Raw genomic sequence first — 16,752 nt, 5'->3', positions numbered from 1 at the left:
CACCACAAGGTCCCCCTATTATATTGCATTTCTGTAAAAAAAATCTTTATAAAAGGCACAAAATGCACCTTCAATTTCAAAAATAAAGTTGTGTACTACAGGTATGGATGTAGAAACAGAGTTTAAGTTAATTTGCACAATATAAAGCGTTATAAATGCACTATGATTATAGCAGGTTAGGAGGAACAGTTAGGTTATATGACTAACTAGTCTATTTTACAATGTGAGAATCAGAAGTCAAGTAGTTGTATAACAAAATTTTATTTTAAAGATTTTAGGTCATAGGAAGCTGTCATTGTTAAATAATATGTAACAAAATGTTTTTTTTTGTGACACACACGTTGCACAAATTAAATTATTACATTGCCGTTTTTGAACAAATTACACAAATATACAAGTACAATTGCTGAACACATTCAGACATTTAAAGTTGTACATCAAATCTCAAGGTGCTAGCAACAATTAAAAATTATTTACACTTTCAGTCTTCAACCATTCACATCTTCAGGGCCCAGTCAAGTGACAATGTCTGAAAAAACAATTAATAATATCTGTTCATTAATAGTTATCTAACCAAAGCTGCGTGAAACATGACAGTGGTTTACCTGGTATAGGTAAGGTCATAAATCTGTCTGGGGCTAGAAAGGAGAGCCCTCCACTGGTGTCAGGAGAAAAGTGCATCCACGCCTGCTGGAGTCAAGACCAAAGCCTGAAGCAAATCAGAGAGCGAGACGATTCCCTTCACCATATCCTCATTGTCCACTAGAACCAGACGGTGAACCTGAGAGATAAAGATATGGACATCAACAATGACAGACATTGTATTTAATTGGCTCCTTTATAGCTCAGTTGTAAAGCATTGCATTCACAACACAAAAGGTCACATGTTCGAACCGAGGAAGCATACATATGGATAAAAATGTATACACCTTGTAATGCACTGTAATTCGCTTTGAATAAAAGTGTCTGCCAAATGCATAAATGTAATTGTCATTTGCTATGAATGAAAACGAGGCTGTAAAGTATAGAAGTCCGTCATTTTGGCTTCTAATTCTGGATCAATTCAATATTTCATCAGTGAAATAATAAGATCCATATCTATAAGGTCTATGTTGTGACCTTAAGGTTGTGCCTCTATATAAAAGCCTCTGCCGAATACATACATGTAACTAATATAACGCCTTTTATTTAATGTATGACCTGAAACCATTTATTTTTTTAGATACTCAAGGAAAACTGGAAAATTATTCAGATCTTTAACGTGCAAAGGACATGGATTCCCACACAACATATATTCAGTACTGATATACACTCACCTAAAGGATTATTAGGAACAACTGTTCAATTTCTCATTGATGCAATTATCTAATCAACCAATCACATGGCAGTTGCTTCAATGCATGTAGGGGTGTGGTCCTCAAGACAATCTCCTGAACTCCAAACTGAATGTCAGAATGGAAAATAAAGGTGATTAAAGAAATTTTGAGCGTGTCATGGTTGTTGGTGCTAGACGAGCCGGTCTGAGTATTTCACAATCTGCTCAGTTTCTGGGATTTTCACGCACAACCATTTCTAGGGTAAACAAAGAATGGTGTAAAAAGGGAAAAACATCCAGTATGCGGCAGTCCTGTGGGTGAAAATGCCTTGTTGATGCTAGAGGTCAGAAGAGAATGGGCCGACTGATTCAAGCTTTTAGAAGAGCAAGTTTGACTGAAATAACAACTCGTTACAACCGAGGTATGCAGCAAAGCATTTGTGAAGCCACAACACGCACAACCTTGAGGCGGATGGGCTACAACAGCAGAAGACCCCACTGGGTACCACTCATCTCCACTACAAATTGGAAAAAGAGGCTACAATTTGCATGAGCTTACCAAAATTGGACAGATGAAGACTGAAAAATGTTGCCTGGTCTGATGAGTCTCGATTTCTGTTGAGACATTCAGATGGTAGAGTCAGAATTTGGCGTAAACAGAATGACAACATGGATCCATCATGTCTTGTTACCACTGTGCAGGCTGATGGTGTTTTCTTGGCACACTTTAGGCCCCTTAGTGCCAATTGGGCATCGTTTAAATGCCACAACCTGCCTGAGCATTGTTTCTGACCATGTGCATCCATTTATGACCACCATGTACCCATCCTCTGATGGCTACTTCCAGCAGAATAATGCACCAAAGCTTGAATCATTTCAAATTGGTTTCTTGAACATGACAATGCGTTTACTGTACTAAAATGGCACCCTCAGTCACCAGATCTCAACCCAATAGAGCAACTTTGGGATGTGGTGGAAGGGGAACTTCATGCCCTGGATGTGCATCCCACAAATCTCCATCAACTGCAAGATGCTATCCTATCAATATGGGCCAACATTTCTAAAGAATGCTTTCAGCACCTTGTTGAATCAATGCCACGTAGAATTAAGTTCTGAAGGCGAAAGGGGGTCAAACACAGTATTAGTATGGTGTTCCTAATAATCCTTTAGGTGAGTGTTTATATATGTATATACACATTACTGAAAATATATACCTTAAATAGACAGCTTGATTAAAGTAAACACTAAAGAAAATTATTTCATGAGAAGCAAGAGGAGAGCTGTTAGGAGCTCAGAATGATGTCATACGTTAGAATGAGATGTTTTCACTCTCCATACCTCTGCTTCAGCAATGCGATCTATGATAATTTCCAGAGTTTCATGAGGGTAGCATTTTAGCACCCCCTCAACACAGCACCAACGTCCCTGAATGGCCTCCTGCATCGTCATATTCAGATTGTTGTAGTTTTTCTGTGCAGCCAAATTCTATTGTAGACAAAGTAGAAAATCATGTAAATCAAGATAATACTAACATTAGGGTCCTTTCATGGATGTAACTGGTATGTGTTACGTACTATGACGTCAAACCTGGAGTAAAGCGCCACTACTTTCCCTATAAAGAATGAACAGAATCAGTACAGACAACAACATGATATTTTAAGACCATGTGAGTGTAGATTTCTTTGTTGATGTATTAAAACAGTTTTCAAAGATGTATGAAGAAGCAATTTTTGTGTGTGCAAGATAATTCATCAGTATTGTTGGTATGTTTTCCCAAAAGACTTGCACTAAAGACTTCAAAGCTACTGTAAAAGTCCTGGTCGAAAATTAACAAGATATCAATTTCAATAGGTTTATTCAAAATATATTACCACACTGTCGGAAAAAAATATAAAACAATGTGGTCCATTCAAGCGGTCACTTTAAAAAAAGGCATATTTCTATACATTTGGTACCTTTGAGGTACTAAAATGAACTCTTTGGGTGCAAAGTTGTACTATTTGAAAAGGTACAGCCCCAGTGACAGCTAGGGACCATTTTGACCAATTATTTTTGAAGAGAGACTCATAAATAAAAGAATTTTTTTTTTTAAAGATGCCCAAAAGCCATACACTGTATAACGTGTACCTTGTTCGTTGACAACGGGCAGGGCTGAGACCCGTCGCTCTACAAATATTGATAATGCATCAAAAACCGTTTCAGTCTCTCTGACAGTTGCGATACTCTTGAAGGTTCCGATTTCTACTTCCTCAAGTCGCTTCTGTAAGAACCGTGGCTTTGGGATCGTGGAGCCCTGTGTTCCACAAAGCATATATTTGTCACTCAATAAGGATCTATTGTACAGTAAGTGTCAACATGAAATTGCATGCGTCAACAACAAAACAACAAATGCTTCTTACAAAGATGTGTAAGAACTTGAGGATGCGTTTATGGGTCAGTATGTGCAGGACGTTGCCCGATTCCGGATCTATGACAGGTAGCCGATGAATCTTGTTCTTCAGTAAAGAATAAATGGCTTCAAACAGGCTGACAACAGGAAACACAACTGTCTGTCACTGGAGAAACAAGAAAAGAAGAAAAAAAGCCAAAGGTTTTGCAAACGTTTACCTGGATTCAGGTGTGATGCTGATCAGGGTGTTGAGAGAATATTGTAGATAGACCTCTGGAGAGGAAACACATAAAGCTACTACTTAAGTTACTTATATGTATAAAATTACACATTTAACCTTACAATAGTATACAATCACCTCTCCATGTCTCAATCTTGTGTTCCTCCAGCTCATAGATCTGTACCTAAAACAGATAAACATGATCTTTTGTTTATATTTGCTGTTGATAAAGTGTAATGTGTGTGTGGGAAGAGAGCTAGAGCGGTTCTCCGCTATTTTGGGGCAAATTATAATACATCTTTTCTATGCGACCCTGGACTACAAAACCAGTCATCAGGGTCAATTTTTTAAAAGTAAGATTTATACATGAAAGTTGTATTTTTCTATTGATGTATGGTTGTTAGAATAGGAATTTTTGAAAAAAGGGTGCAAAAAAATTAAATATTGAGAAAATCTCCTTTAAAGTTTAAAGTCCAAATGAAGTCCTTAACAACTACTTACAAAAAAATAAAGTTTTGATAAAGATATTTTGAAAAATAAAATAAATATATGGAACATGATTTTTGACAAAGAAGAATCTATAATTTTGACCCATACAATGTATTGTTGGCTGTTGCTATATACACATGCAACTTTAGACTGGTTTTGTGGTCCAGACAGGGTCACAAAGTCATCTTTTTTTTTCAATTGTAATGAAATGCCAATACAACGGTTACATTTTTTGTCTGTTCTCTTTTTTATTTTTGCAGTTCAACGTTTCAAGTTTGCTCCTGTATACAGTAGCTCAGTGGTAGAGCATTATGTTAACAGCGTAAAAGGTTATGTGTTTAAACCCAGGGAAAACACACAAATAAAAATGTATACCTTAATGTGTTGCTTTGGATAAAAATGTCTGCCAAATGTATAAATGTATAAAAAATTAGCTGTTTGTTGTGTATACTCTTTATAATTTGGTGAACAAACAGATATTTAATTGCATATCGGATTTTGACAACTAACACCATACAGTATGATGATGAAATACCCTTATATAAAGACGTGCAGACACAAAACATCAGCGTAATGAATTAAACATTGGGTAATATTAGTGGAAATGTGCAGTATCTTTATTGTAGCTTATGAAAAATTATCTACTCTATAAAAAAATTCTGGGTTATTTTCATCTAAGTGGCTGTTTACACTTGGCATTAAGATGTGTTTTCATCGATCAGATCACAAGTGGACGAGAGAGACACATCACGTTTACACCTGGTATTTAAATCCATCTCTTTTGTCCACTTTCGACCGCTTCTGTCGCGAATACTGTAAGGGGGGTCTGTCGAGACGGTGGGCGAGTCTCTCCGGTGTCATTTAAACGCGAGCAGGAGTAATTATGAGTTTATATGGACGTGAACTAATATTATGTCAGAGTCCGCTGCTTGTGTTCAAGTAAACATGCTGCACAGTGTTTTGTACATGTATATGTTAGAGCTTTCTTTGAATTTTCAGCGCAATTGATGAAATAGGATCGCGCAACTTTCACACGCTTGCAAAATGAAACTGCAGAGATCAGCCGCTTTAGTTTCATCAATGAAAGGGCTAAAAATAGCGCTGTTCACCATATCTTCACGCCATAAGTCAGAAAAGACGTAAAACATTGTGCTCAGTTCCTCAGATTAGATAAATGGGCGGAGACAAGGCGGTGTCCTGTGGCTGTTCGAACACATTCAACCACATGTGTGTTACACTACAAAAGCAATCCACTCGAAAGATTTTAGGGGCTGTTTACACTTGGTATTAAGATGTGTTTTCATCGATCGGATCACAAGTGGACGAGAGAGACACATTACGTTTACACCTGGTATTTAAATCCGTCTCTTCTGTCCACTTTCGACCGCTTCTGTCCTGAATACTGTGAGGGGGTGGTCTGGGAGACGGTGGGCGAGTCTCTCTGCTGTCATTCAAACCCAAGCAGGAGTAATTATGAGTTTATATGCACGCAAACAAATATTATGTCAGAGTCCACTGCTTGTTTAGCAAGTAAACATGCTACACAGAGTTTTGTACGTGTGTATGTAAGAGCTTTCTCTGAATTTTCGGCGCAATTGATGAAATAAAATTGCGCAACTTTCACACGCTTTCCAAACGAAACTACGGAGATCAGCCGCTTTAGTTTTATCAATGAAAGGCTAAAAATAGCGCTATTCACCGTGTGTTCACGCCAGAAGTAAAAAAAAGACGTAAAACTTGTGTTTAATACCTCAGATTAGATAAATGGGCGGCGAGTCGCGTGTGGCTGTTCGAACACATTCAACCACACGTGCGTTCCGCAACTCCAAAGCGATCCGATCGAAAGTGGTTTCGACTACCTCTGGATGTGGTTGAAAGTGGTCGAAAGTGGACGAGCTCAAAACGTTTTGAACACCGTTTACACCTGGCATTAACGTCGTCCACTTGTGATCCGATCGACGAAAACGTTTGTTAATGCCAAGTGTAAACAGCCTCTAAGCGTTGGGTCAAAAAAAATGTTGGGCTGTTTTAACCCATTGTTTGGTCAAACAATAAACATTTTCTGGGTTAATTTAAGGTAACACGTTGGATTAGTCCCTTTTTGACCCAATGCTAGGTTGAAAATAACCCAGCTTTTTTTTAGAATAAATACAGACATTAACAGACAACCTACAGAAACATTTCCTTGTAAAATAACGAAAGTGTTTAAAACCTACATAATAATTTGGAAACATTAGATTAACAGTGTTTACCATAGGAGATTTGTAGTAACGGTGGAGAATGTTAATAAAGTCTGTAATGGTGAGCATCCCTGCAAAGACAGAAATACACACAGAGTTCAAGAGTTCAGCTTCCACTTCAATCCGTCACTACAGTAATTCATAACAGTAAAGCTTATCTAAACCCACCAGAGAGGTTTGTATTTAAATAAAGAGCTGAATCAAATTAAGTATTGAAATATAAACAGGCTAACCACATCACTTGGACCAGTTTTTTATTAGCAGGAGGATGTGCTTTCTCTTAAGCATGCTTATTATACAGTAACTCCCAAAAATGGTGCAGGGGATTAGAGCAGCACCATGTCATGTTCCCAAAAGACAACGTGGCCCAGAGGCCACACTAAAGTTAGAAACTGGCACCAGTGGAGGGGATGGCTTCATGGGATCAGTTGGGGCTATGACTGTGCACATACACACACATGAATGTCTTCCCTTGCATGCTGATGCGGCAGTTTATTTAACAACAGCCGAGACACCCAACGAGGAGTTTATGTGAAATATAGGCTGCGCAATTGTTTCTTAATACAAGAAAATGTAACTGGATGAAAATTTCAAACTATAAATCTTCATGTGGTTCAATTTATAAAGCACTGCATCAGCAGCACAAAATATTTTCGGGACACAACTACTGATAAAAGCATACCTAGCATGAAACATCTAAAACCATCAATCCCATTGTGTATTATTTCAAAACGAAACCAAACAGAAGGTAGAACTGGGAAAAATCTGTTTCATGGAAAAGTATTTGAGCATATGTGCAAGATGTTCCTTAGACAGGTTTATAAGGTGTTGTGTGACATTATAAGATTTCAGTAATCTGATGCAGGCTCATAGTTGAGCGACCGGCACAACAAAACTTGCATGTTTGCTTACCTACAAAACACTGCAGCTTGTTGTCCCATAAAGGAGCAGCTCTGACGCCATTTGCAACCAGTGCAAAGAATGCTTTCTTTACCTGTGCACAACACTGACTTATATCAAACCGTATGCTTAATAATTCATGTGTTTTGTTTTACAAATCTACTGAAATATATCAGCCACAGCACAAACTGAACACATGGTATGATATAGGTTTGCAAATGACCTGTAACGTTGTGTCGAAAACGACCAGTTTGGAGCTTGTTGGAATGGCATCGTAGCAGCAGTGACTCATGAAAAACTTGGAGTACACGTCGTCTTCGGGATCACGGAGAGGCCCTTTAAAGGGGGACAGACACACAGAAAGAGCCCTGCTGCAGGTGGGTCAGTCAGTCATGATTTTACAATATCCAAACATGATGTTTAGACATACCTCTTTAGTCTTTTATGTACGTGTATCAATATTTAATGAAATAACAGACAGAAGTGGGAATATTAGTGTAATGTTAACAAATCAAAAACATATTGCATTGTAGTGAAGCCTCTTCACGCTAGCAGTAGTAAAGTACAAACATTTGTCCATTTTATGCACTTATATAAAGCAAAGACAACATTTTAATAAAGCAACAATATTGGGCAAGTATATAAAAAAACTAAACAGGCTTGTTACAAAATACTAGATAACAATTTTTTTAAATGTAATATATCCTTATACCGCGGGTCTGTTGAATGCTGTATTCTGATTGGCTGAGAAATGTTCCAGGGGTGTTGATTATTATGATTATTACTATGAAATGTTCCATAGTACAGAAACTGCATTGTTGAAGGTTTCTAATGATCTGCTACTTACCATTGCCTCAGGGAATTGTGCGATTCTGATTTTATTAGATCTTTCAACCGCATTTGACACTATAGACTATAAGATTTTGATTACTCGTTTAGAAAAATGTGTTGGTATTAAGGGTATTGCGTTGGCATGGTTTAAATCATATTTTTCTGAAAGAACTATCTCAGTTTGCCTTGAAGAATTTGCCTCCTCAATGGCTTCTTTCACCTGTGGGGTCCCCCAGGGCTCCATTTTGGGGCCTATATTGTTCACTCTGTATTTGCTCCCCCTGGGATATATTCTTAGGAAATTTGATATCTCTTTTTATTGTTACGCAGACGATACGCAAATCTATCTGGGAACATATTACCCCTGTTCTCTCCTCTCTTCACTGGTTGCCTGTACAGTTTAGGATAAATTTTAAGATTTTGATGTTTGTTTTTAAATCTCTTAATGGTCTTGCACTGAAGTATTTGTCTGACCTGATCAAGCATTACGCCCCATCAACAGCCCTTAGGTCTGCTGACCACTTACTTTTAGTTGTCTCACGAGTAAAGCTGAAAAGCAGGGCTGAAAGAGCATCCGCAGTTGCAGGACCGAAGCTCGGGAACAGCCTGCCCCTGTACATCTGACAGTCACAAACACTTGCTGGTTTTAAATCTAGTCTTAAAAAGTATTACTATAGTCTGGCATTTGACCCTATGTGAGAGTTGTTTTATTGTTTTATTTATTTTTGTATTGTTGATTGTTGATTGTTTGCATTAGGGATGCACCGATACCACTTTTTCCATCTCCGATCCGATTCCGATACCCGAATTCTGAGTATCGGCCGATTCCGATACCTGCCGATCCGATACTACTGTATTTTTCTTGAGCAATTTAAATTACACACAGACACACACACAGACACATACACTATATAAATGTCTAAATCTAGCATAATATAATTATATTATATATAATTATACTTTTAAATTAAAAACCAATAATTTAAAATGATTTACAAGTTACAAGAACATTAGTAATTATTAACCATGGCAGTGTTTAGGAGAAAATAAAATAGGCACGTTTGATCAAATAAGTATGCTAAATATATTTTCCTTAATTGCGCAAAAAGTCACAGTAAAAAAGCTTTAGTGTGCAGATGGTTATTTTGGGAATTATGCACTTAACCGGACCTTTTATGCACATTTCGGGTGCAGAATTGATGCGCCTAAATCATATTGAGTGCGCATTCTGCGCAATACTGTGCAGCATTGATGCTCTAGAAGCGTCCTCACACTCGCATGGGAATCCTCGCTCCGCAATGGAAAGCTAAGTTCATAACTATTAAAACACAAAATGACAGGTCCGTAGCCAGCCTATTGAAAGGGGGGTTCTTTTTTTCAAAAAGTGGACCTTTTTTGCAGTTTTTCCTCCTCCATTTGTATTTAATTATGAGCAGGGCCGTACGCACGATTTTATAAATACCGAATTTTAAAAATCTGAAAACCAAAGAATCAAATAACTATAGATTTCAAACCATGTCAGTATGCAGAAGATTTGTGTTGGTCATTAGGAATGCATTGTAATAACTATTTTACCATCCTGGGCACACTGGGTTGTCAGTAAAGTAAACATAGGCTTACTGAATATAGGATCATTTTAGTGAATTAACTAAAGGCTATCAATAATTAGTTTATTAAATTAATTCAAAATATACACACCCTATTATTATACACTTTATATGCTTAAATACAACATCAGTAATGCAGAGAACTTGAATTTTATAAATGGGTCGGCCGAGGCTACTTTAGGGGGTCCATATCCCATGAAAGAAAACTGTGATTGTTAAAAAAAGCATACATGAATCTACGATTACTTCACATTACCACATTAGATAAATATTATTCTTGCCCTGCATGCATTTTACTAACTATGTAAGATGTAAACATAATGCAAGCCTTAATTTTAAACTTCTCACATCTGATTTACTGTCTGTTAATTAAGCAAAAGGCTTCTTGTTAACTGCAGTAACTTTAGTAAAAGTTGTTCAGAAAATTAAAATTCCATGATAAACCTTAAACTTACTGTTAATAGCAGAGCTCAACGGCTCAACACTACAGGAAGAAGTTACAAGTAAGTTATTTATTGGGCTTTAAGACCGTTTTCAAGTTCAACAGTGAATCTAATCATACAGTAAAAAAGATATCTTAAAGAATGGCATTGAATTTTGTTAATAAACACGCTGAATAACGGGAAGTAAATTACTGGAGGGAGTTAAAGCAGCGCATTAAATTTGGACATTCATGTGGCTCAGCTGCAGTAATGTTTCTTGTCTTGTCACCTTGACAATCACTGCGTTTCATATTTCTCGTCATTAAACGGCTGTATAATAGTCAGCGTTTGATTACTTAACTTACATCTTTCTTTCGCTTCCACTAAAGGCGCATCTGACCCCTGTGTTGCACCTTTGTCTGCCTGGTTTGATCTCGGAATAATTTTGACTTTATCTTACTTAATGGGGTGCAGCTCAGACCTGTTGGCATGTGACATCACACTACTGCGAGATCTATTTAAAAGCTTACTGAGTCATTTACTATTGAATCGGTCTCGCGGTGCTGGGACGTCACATGCCGATCGGTCTGCGCAGTGCAGCCAGAAGTCAAACGAGCACTGAGCATTGAGTCAAATAAAACGAGCGTCAGAAAATGACCGAAATCCGGACCTCGTGGACCTCAATGGTGAGTACGGTCATGCGTCCAGCTTGAATAATGTGTCAGGAACACAGAATATTTGTCAGAAGCATTGATTAAAACAATGATGACAATAATCACGCGAAACAACGACTTAAATTCGGGACCTTTTGGCAGTGAGGGGGGGGGTTCGTTCGAACCACCCGAACCCCCCCTGCCTACGGGCTTGAATGATTTGATGCATCGTGTGCTCCGCACATACTGAATTGCATCCATCCAACAACTTACTGAGACTTTATAAAATCAGATCTTTAAAACAGCCTACAGTTATTGAGGGTTCGTGTGTTGAATGACGCGTTTCATCCGTCCGCTTCACCTGTGAATCCTCAGCACATAGTGAATTGCATCCATCCAACAGCTTACTGAGACTTTATGAAATCAGATCTTTAATAAAGCCTAATGTTACAGTTATCTTGGGTGTGTTATTGTGTGTGTGCCTGTGTTGAATGACGCGTTTTTATCCGTCCGCTTCTCATCAGTGGATTAACTCAGTTTGCAAGTAAGTTACAGTGTTTCTGTGAACATGAATATTTTTAAATGTGCGTTTGTTCCTTCACATGAAGCTATTGAGTGTAAGATGACTTTGATTATAGTGCATAAAAACGTTTATGGTGCTTTTATAATACTTTGACGTTTTAATCGCTTGTCAGTGACAACCATGGGTAATGCGCAGTATCGGAATTGGATCGGTCCTGTTAGTCCGATATCCGATCCAGCAAAAAATGCCGGATCGGCCCCGATACCGATCCAGAATATCGGATCGGTGCATCCCTAGTTTGCATTATTGTTATTGATATAGGACTTATACGTGTACGGCACTTTGTTAAACTTCTGCTGTTTTAAAAAAAAGTGCTTTATAAATAAAATTTGATTTGATTTTTCAGTAAACCGCACACCTAACCTTTAAATGTCTTAAAATGGGCACCAGAGCAATGTTTGTGGTAACTGTGGTATAAGAGAAATAATTGACTTCAGTCCCTTGAATTATTTAAAAAATAATACACACCCGAGCTGTAACGGCGCTCCGCTTCACGTCGTACTGCATTACCATCTTGGGTGTGCATTATTTTCCTATAATTCAATGGCTTGTCGTCAATTATTCCTTACTTCCTTATTCCCATGTATATCAATAATAGAGAAACATGTTTAGTCAAGTGCATACCAATGCTTGACTAGTATAATAATCATATGTGACCCAGTCTGTAAAAACACAGCTAAAGTCATTTTTTGTGATTTCAACATAAAATCATTCTACATAATGTAAATAACATTCTGTGAAAATATAACCTTGATATCTTCAACATTAGAAACACACAGGGTCATCACAGTTACAAACAGATACCTGTCTTCTTCATGGTAAGTCCTTCATCCTCCATAAAGCAGCTCTAAAATAGAGAATAAAATCTGTCATTATAATGGGGAAATATGTCTGACAACCAAGAACATGGCTTGATATTTAACAAATAACAACTTATTCAAAAATCCCATTACCTCAGTGTACTGCAGATAACCTGCTAAAGACAACACTGTCGTTGTACATCTTTAAATAAAAACATTTTCTATGCAACTGTGTGCTAGGTTGTATTATATTATACAAACTATTTTGTAGGTGGAGGGTGGTGGTTAGGGGTTGTTCTCAATCCTTAATTTTCTATAATACATTTTTTGCAATTAATTCATACTGAACACTTAAAGGCGGAGTGCATGATTTTTGAAAAACACTTTGGAAAAGGGAGTCGGGCCGAATACCAAAACACACTTGTAGCCAATCACCAGTAAAGGGCATGTCTACTAACCAACATCATTGCCTGGGTTGCCTATGTGTTGGACGGGTCTATCAAAAGAAGGTCCCGGTTTTTTTGGAGTAGGGGCGTGTTTGTTTAGGTGATTTCAAATATCAACATTAGCTTTCAGAGATCATGCACCCCTCCTTTAACACTTAAGGTTTTTTGAAATATTTTATGCCTAAAAGATTTTCTATCATATTTAGGTTTAAAGGGATAGTTCATCCAAAAAATAAAGTTCTGTCATAATTTACTGACTCTCATGTTACAAACCTGTATAAAACCCATTGATTTCAATAGTAGGAATAAAGAATACTATGGAATGTAATGGGGGTTCTGATTGTGAATCACATCTTCCATTGTGATTATCTGAACAAATACATTCATACAGGTTTGTAACAATATTAAGGTCAGTAAATTACTGCATTTTCATTTTTGGCTAATGTTTGTGATTTTTCTTTTCTTGTTTGCTTTTATTTAACAATGGACACTGCAAAAATGCATTGTGTGAATTATCAAAGACAACAGGCAGAAAACAAGAAACTGAGTGATGCTGCACTTCCAACTAAATCCCAAAACTTAAACTTAACTTTGGTATAACACTATTGCAAGCACTGGTATTTCCTTCAGGAGATCTAGTTCATTATTATTAGAAATTATTATGTTTTTATGTACATGTGCTGAGCATTTCTAACTCTGATCAAATTGAACTTGATCTCAGAGGCCTTATCTCCTGTACACTGTTTAGGGCTCCTAAAATATCCTCAAACATAAACACAATGTTCAAAGTGACCAGAAAAACTAGAAAAACTACTCATCTCTTATCTGCTTAACTACCTAACTGACCTGCTGAATGTTGATTATCAACACTTCTGCACTAAAACAGGCCCAAGAGACTTGTGGATTGACTGTACAATGTGAAACACGTTAAACCAAACATTTTGCTGTACACAAGTGCTCACAGAGGTGACAGATCGCTCTATGGTTCTTACCTCTGTCAGAGGGTCCATGACCGGGTCCCGCCGCTCGGTCGGGTGTCTAAGTGGAACAAAGGGGTTTCAGTGCTTGAATTGGCCTGACCGGAGCATACTTCAGCTGCACTCCAGTCCCCGCATGCAGAGTACAATCCAAATCAGTAGAAAGAGCCGGTCCTGGTATGCAGAGGGAGGGTCATGAAAAGGGGGAGGAGAATCACAGATGTTGTGGTAGTGTACACACACACACACACACACACACACACACACACACACACACACACACACACACACACACACACACACACACACACACACAAAGCTATTGGGCTCATGTTCTTGAAAATAAACCAGAGTTGGTCCCAAATGACATGAAGATGGGCACACAGCATGCCAAGGAACTCAACAAACATTATAGATGAACATAATATGTTTTATGACTTTCAGAAGTAAAACATTTAACATTTTTTGTATTTGGCAGATGCTGTAATCCAAATTGACTTACAGTGCACACACAATGTGCGATCCCCGGCATCAATGCCCTGACCTTTGTGTTGCGCTAACACAAAACTCTACCAAGTTAGCTAACGTTGATAATTTTTACTTCACTGGCCGCTTCAGCATATTAGCAAGTGTGCTTCAACACTTACTGTAGATATCTAACACCATCACTTATTTGCAGATGGGACTATTTTTGCTTCCTGCAACCTGATGATTATATGCTTTGGACATCTTGTGTTTAACATTTCCCTTTGCAAGTCCAGATCCAGGCATTGGGCAGGTTTCACAGCCAGTTTTCTTCATAGCTCACTACAGCAATCAAATGACTTAATGTGGTACTGTGGCCTGAAATATAAAGCTGAGACAGTGAATGAAAGAAAATGAGGGGTATTGGGATCAGTATATGATGTCTGAACTTCATAATTGAATCCATTGCACTTAATATGTTTTTAGAAAAGTTGAAGAATGTGGTGCTTTTCTGTGCACCGCAATCCTAAGGTTTTTTCTTAGCAGTTGCTAATGTGTTAAAATGTGACATTGGCTGTGTCTCAACTAGCTCCCTAGCTCGTGAATCAGTATATCGTGTACGCAGGTTTAGGCACTGGTAAAAGACCCTTGCTCACTTCACATTGGGAAACGGTTCACTTATTTTCCAGTGACGTGACTGCTTAAGCGCGTTGTGATAATTCACAGCTGTTATTCATCAACAACCGGCAAAACCAACATCTCTCTGACTTAATTTGTTAAAGTTTATTATGAAAAACACTTTCCTTATTCTCTTACATATCCGTGCATAAATTTGGAGGAATATTACATTTATTAAGTAGATAGTGGTCCCTTTCTGGTAAGCAATGTGTGTTTATAAATAAACTAAAGCAAACGTTTGTCTTTTGTTGCGTTTCATGAATTTTATAGAGTTGGCTCTTGTGATTTCGTTTGGAGAGCTTTAATGGAAAAAGTCACGTGATTTGCGGTAAGGGAACTGGTTTTTGCGTTGCCTTGTGGAATTTTTTAGGGAACGAACGGTCCTGTCCACTGGACAGGACTTTGCGATTGAGACAGCCCTTAATATGGGAGACTACTGAACAAGGGAGCTGATATGAGACAGCCCTTGCCTGTGACATCCAGGTTCAAGTCTCATAATCTAATTATGGGATGAGGAGCATCAAAGTTTCATTTTAATCTCTGACATAACCTTACTCCGATATACCAAGGTCATATTTTCACAAAGTTATCACATTATGTAACATGTAGCATGACCTTATGTAAAAAAAAAAACAGTAAATTACAAAGTTTAGCTTTGTCTTCACAGGCAGGGTCAATAGTGCTTATAAGAAGTTGCTATGTGGTTGTTAGGTCCAGCAGTCCTTAATCTTATCAGAATTTTCTGTATCATCAACCACAGGTGAAAATGTGTTACTTTTAAAATTTATAGCACACCTCACCTATTGGTTGGTTTTGAATCCCCATGAGTAGGGGTGAGGGGGCACAAACTAATGTGGGGTTAATTGTAACACTGCTACTTAAATATTTATAAATAGCCAAGCAATTGTGCTTTTGGTCTTTTTCTCTAACTGTCAAAAGATGATCTCCTGTGAATTAGTGAAAAATTTTGATGTGTTTTGGTTAAGATATTGAACAAAGAGCATAAAAGTAAATTTCTTCATCTTATGGTTTTTTTTTTCAATTTCTGAGTTGGGGGTGTAAATCAACAAATCCAAACTTATATTATTTTAATCACTGTCTTGTTACCGTAAACTTAACACTATTTTGAAACATGTCAGCGACGACTAGTAACTGATAGCTGGGATTGAAAACATTTTAGCGGGGTTAGTTACAGTACACAGTGTTACAATTAAGCCTCAGTTATACAATAGTAATGAAATGAAAATAATACAAATACTATTAGTGATAACTGTTAATACAACATCAAATGACTGATTTTATGATTTTTTTTGTCTTAATAATGTAGCGTAGCCCTTTCAAATGTATTTAAACGCATTGATGCTTAATACAAGGATGATTAGATGAAGGATCATGGATGGATAAATGCGTGGACATCTATCTATTATAGGTAGATGTATAAACAATATCCACCTTTAGTATATAGACCAAATTTTCATGAATTATTTCTGTTTAAACTACATTTTCTAGCAGATGTTACAACAAACCCTCTATTTGTTATAATTAACCCCACCAATGGGGTAAGTTGTGTAACGTTTGCACTCCTGTAACTTTCGGTGTAATTGTACGATAACGATAGGACCCACAAACAAACTTTAAGTGTTCATTTGTAGCAGAGATGTGCGTGTTGTTGTGTAAAAATATTAATCTAACATTTTTTTTAATGAGAGCCAAATCGTTAGTTTGTGCTTGGCTCTT

General features: G+C 37.5%; 1 protein-coding gene across 5 annotated transcripts; it reads right to left on the bottom strand.

The window, feature by feature from the left end:
* Positions 1-245: 245 nt before the first annotated feature.
* On the bottom strand, positions 246-14,087 carry prkag3b (protein kinase, AMP-activated, gamma 3b non-catalytic subunit). 5 transcript variants are annotated; one of them, XM_055216046.2, is made up of 13 exons: positions 13,888-14,087; positions 12,454-12,496; positions 7,777-7,889; positions 7,566-7,647; positions 6,666-6,724; positions 4,063-4,108; positions 3,923-3,998; positions 3,715-3,841; positions 3,443-3,608; positions 2,890-2,927; positions 2,654-2,800; positions 606-781; positions 246-551 (listed from the first exon to the last, which is right to left on the bottom strand). In XM_055216046.2, the coding sequence occupies exons 1-12, from the start codon at positions 13,903-13,905 to the stop codon at positions 665-667; spliced, it is 1,032 nt and encodes a 343-aa protein (XP_055072021.2). In that variant the 5' UTR covers positions 13,906-14,087; the 3' UTR covers positions 246-551; positions 606-664. The 5 variants fall into 5 exon arrangements, with proteins under 5 accessions (XP_055072021.2, XP_055072025.2, XP_055072024.2 ...); XM_055216050.2 differs by having other exon boundaries at positions 246-529; positions 7,777-7,924; positions 13,888-14,085; XM_055216049.2 differs by having other exon boundaries at positions 246-529; positions 7,777-7,921; positions 13,888-14,085.
* Positions 14,088-16,752: the final 2,665 nt, after the last annotated feature.

Source organism: Misgurnus anguillicaudatus, chromosome 17 (assembly GCF_027580225.2).
Source record: "Misgurnus anguillicaudatus chromosome 17, ASM2758022v2, whole genome shotgun sequence".
Classification (NCBI taxonomy): Eukaryota; Metazoa; Chordata; class Actinopteri; order Cypriniformes; family Cobitidae; genus Misgurnus; species Misgurnus anguillicaudatus.
This window is presented reverse-complemented; position numbering and strand designations above follow the sequence as displayed.